Source organism: Etheostoma spectabile, chromosome 7 (assembly GCF_008692095.1).
Source record: "Etheostoma spectabile isolate EspeVRDwgs_2016 chromosome 7, UIUC_Espe_1.0, whole genome shotgun sequence".
NCBI classification, from domain to species: domain Eukaryota; kingdom Metazoa; phylum Chordata; class Actinopteri; order Perciformes; family Percidae; genus Etheostoma; species Etheostoma spectabile.
In genome coordinates, this window is record NC_045739.1 from 20,879,782 (window position 1) to 20,883,314 (window position 3,533).

General features: G+C 39.8%; 2 protein-coding genes across 3 annotated transcripts in view; both read right to left on the bottom strand.

Moving 5' to 3' along the window:
- sars1 (seryl-tRNA synthetase 1) overlaps nt 1-2,069 on the bottom strand; it is a 7,944-nt gene extending 5,875 nt beyond the window's left edge. Inside the window, exons 1-4 of the mRNA XM_032519785.1 lie at nt 1,832-2,069; nt 688-758; nt 462-542; nt 167-325 (exon numbers count right to left, since the gene is read on the bottom strand). Coding sequence (XP_032375676.1) covers nt 167-325; nt 462-542; nt 688-758; nt 1,832-1,967 — 447 coding nt within the window. The 5' untranslated portion in view covers nt 1,968-2,069. The remainder of the gene's footprint in view (nt 1-166; nt 326-461; nt 543-687; nt 759-1,831) is intronic.
- Nucleotides 2,070-3,042: 973 nt separating this feature from the next.
- The window catches only part of si:ch211-207e14.4 (interleukin-17 receptor D), a 15,175-nt gene continuing 14,684 nt past the window's right edge, over nt 3,043-3,533 (bottom strand). For both annotated transcript variants that reach the window (XM_032519782.1, XM_032519781.1), the window contains exon 12: nt 3,043-3,533. This exon is cut by the window's right edge and continues 769 nt beyond it. The gene's annotated coding sequence lies outside the window, so the exon portion shown is untranslated.

Sequence of the window (3,533 nt, forward strand, 5' to 3'; positions counted from 1 at the left end):
AAAAAAAAAAAAAGGAAATTTGCTGGATCATGTGTTATCTAATGCACTTTATTAGTGAAGATCATGTCAGTCATAGTGACAATGGATAAGGTTACTTTAAATGACTTATTAAATCAAAGTAATGCAAACGGCGCCTACTTCAACCAGCCTGTATCCAACCACTCACCTCGTCGTTGCTGATGGGTACGGATGGGTGCAGAAGGTTGCCGATCTCCCTCAGGTACTCAAAGCGTTCCGCCTCCAGCTTTATCCTCTCGCTGTCACATTTCTCCACCGCCTCGTCCACTAACAAACGCACCTTCTTGATCTGGGTTACAGTCAGGGGCTGTCACAGGAAAAAGAAAACGTGCAGACAATTAGGAAGCAATTTGCGTGTTATTTCTTTTCAGAGATTTGTATAAAACAGGCAAAATTGCCACCATGCAGGTGGGGATAAGCGCTTAGAGCGCAGACAGTCATACCGATAGTGTTTCAGCTGTTAGGGACTCCACGTTCTGTGCTTCCTCAGGCAGAGACTCATCCTCTCCAACTGGTTCCTTCCTCTGTATCCACAACATAGAAAAGTGTCAAAGATGGCAAAAATACAGTTCAAAACTCCTTCTCAAGTCTGGTTAGTGGAAACATATTGACGGTGTTATTTCTCCTGTTTCACTCTATAATGACTTTAGTGTCCTTTTGCTTCTGTACCTTCATTCTCTCCCCAATGCTCTTGCTGCAAAGGTTTTTGGCTTTGTTCAGGTTGTCTGCAGTGAAGCGGCCTGTTAGGGGGTGAAGCACAGTCAGTCAGACCAGGGACTGTGCTTTTGCGTGTGTGTGTTGCAGTAGCATTAACGTTAATTACACGTGTTGCTGTCAGAAGCAACTCACCCTCATGAAATACAAAACGACAATAAACATGTAAATAAACTACTGTTGTCACATTAAGAATAGAATGTGACTGAAATCAGTTTCGTTATCACGCTGAAACAGAAAGACTGTAGCTACACTGCAGGGCGAGGTTGACTTGTCATGTTGCAGTCTGGGATTGCATCAGATTGCACCCGGCATCGCTGGCTAAGCTAACCTAGCATTAACAACGCTTCTGTAGCATATCAGTCAATAACTCTATGGAAATGCGTGGTTAACGAGAGCTTAGCATTCATACATTTAAAAACGTGATATTAAGTAACTATCGTTCACTACTTTGAGAATAACCATATGGCTCATTTGGATTCGGTAAATGGTGCTAGTAGTGCTAATATTAGCCCATTGCGGTCTATTCTCTTCCTCTATGACTGTTAACACCAAACCTCATTCAAATATGGTTAAACATTGTTGCCAAATGTACTGACAAATGCTCACGTCTTGTACAATATACATTATTTCACACCCTGTTAAAATAATGCCCATTCGCCAATTCGGCATACATATAATGCACCAATCAACACGTTAACGATTTCAAAAGTTAACTTTCTGAAATAATTCGCAGTCCACTGCATTGTATTTAGCGATCGTTCACCTAGCTAAGTTAACGTTACTACGGTGGCAGAGCGTAGTTATCAAGCGAATTAATTATAAAACAGATAGTATTTAGAGCGGTTATATCCATTTCAAGTTAACCGAATAGAACAATTTGTCCTAAAAATGAGTGAAGACTTTAAGTTGTCAAGATGGGGTGTAACAGAAACCTGTATTCGCATACGAACATTTAAATGACGGATATTTGAAGAGACTCGGGCTTGAGCTCCTCTCCTGTGGAAAATTCACTGGACGCTAAGCTAACATCATTAGCTAGCCACTGCGCTAACGTTAGCTACTATGACTGAAACAACAGAAATCAAAGGGCACTTACATTTCCTCCACTCTGTATCTGCGGCGACCAGTTTGTCGACGAGTGTAACATCTTTAAACCTCTTCCTTTGGGTCTCCCGAATGAGTTCTGGATCGCCACCTTTATCGGTGCGAAACTGGTCCAAATCGAGCACCATCTTTCCACGCTGTCTATCAGAGAAGGCTGACTGAACTCACAACGATGATTCCTCCAACCGGGTTGCCAAGTCTGGTTGCTCAAGTCGTAAAACCGTAAGCACGAACACACATGCCTTATTAATTACACCTACACGAAAGGTTAATTGTCAACATACAAATACATCACATATAAACGCAATCTAATAGATTTTATTAGATGAGGTTGATCGCTTTTTAGATACTATTTTAGATCGGAGGTTTCCAACAAGCCTGGCAACCTATAGCATCAGCAATACATGGAAAATATATTTCACTCAACAGAATAAGCCAGAGAACATTTGTTATTACCTTATTTTAGTAGATGATTTTAGATACACAATAGAAAATCCATATTTCACAAAAATACAATACAAAATGCAAAACAGATTGCATTTATCCACATACGGCATACAAATTAAAAATGATACCTATTGATACTTATAAACCTATTTATCAATTCCTCTGTATAAAAGATATGCACATGCATAAGTAAACTCTAAGCACGAATGTAAACATGCATACAATGTGTACTCGGATGAGATGAACAATTACTTTATCCTTAAAAACACACTTTGTTTTTGCTACATGACATTACAAGAAAACAGCAAATATCTGCCAAATACATTTTTAAGACTAAGATAGCTTTATTGACCATTACACACATTACTGGACGTTCTATTTAAAAATCCTTCGTGTGCTCACACACAGCATATACTCACATTTTAGAGGTAGAGGTGGTTAGTAGTTGCTACTACTAACTAGCTGGTTGATTGCTTTAGGGCACATCAGCAGGGATTGCAGATGTACTGGTCACCCTCTCAGAGTCTCCTGGCTTGATTTCTGTGGCTAAGTTTCATGGTTCAAGTTATTATTAATAGATACAGAACAATTACAGGAGCATTTGTTGTGGCTCATGCTCCCTCCGACAATGTTAATTACTAGTGCTGTCAAACAATTAAAATATTTAATCGCAATTAATCGCACACTTGTATCTATTCTAAATGTCCCTTGGTTTCTTTATGTCCCATTATTTTTTCTCAATGTAATGCTCTTATACACATGGAAAAGTTGATTGGCTTGCTTTGTGCAAATGTTTTTTTTTGTTTTTTTTTATTGAAAACAACATACTACTGCACAGCCTACTACACTACAACCTACTGTAGTGTTCAATTTTACATTTAACATCCTCACTTGGATCAAAAATCTCTCACACAATGTAACACTGTCCATCAATAACAGGGTGAAAAAACTACTTTGAAGGGGGGGCCGAGACTTGGCATCAGCTGTGTGCTTGGCCATCACGAGGTATTTCAGACTGGACGTTCTGCGATGATAGCTCAGTTCACAACGACAAAACACACAGATCACTTTGGTCTTGTCAATGGAACCATTTGGGAACTTTTAAAAAGTAAACTTTCCATTCAGAATCTTATTGGCATCCATTTCGGCGTCTCGCGCTCGCCATCCACTCAAAATGGAACGTTACCACTCTTTGGCCGGCTCGCAAGCCCAAACAAGAGTGTGCGGCGTGCCTGTTGTTTTGTTTC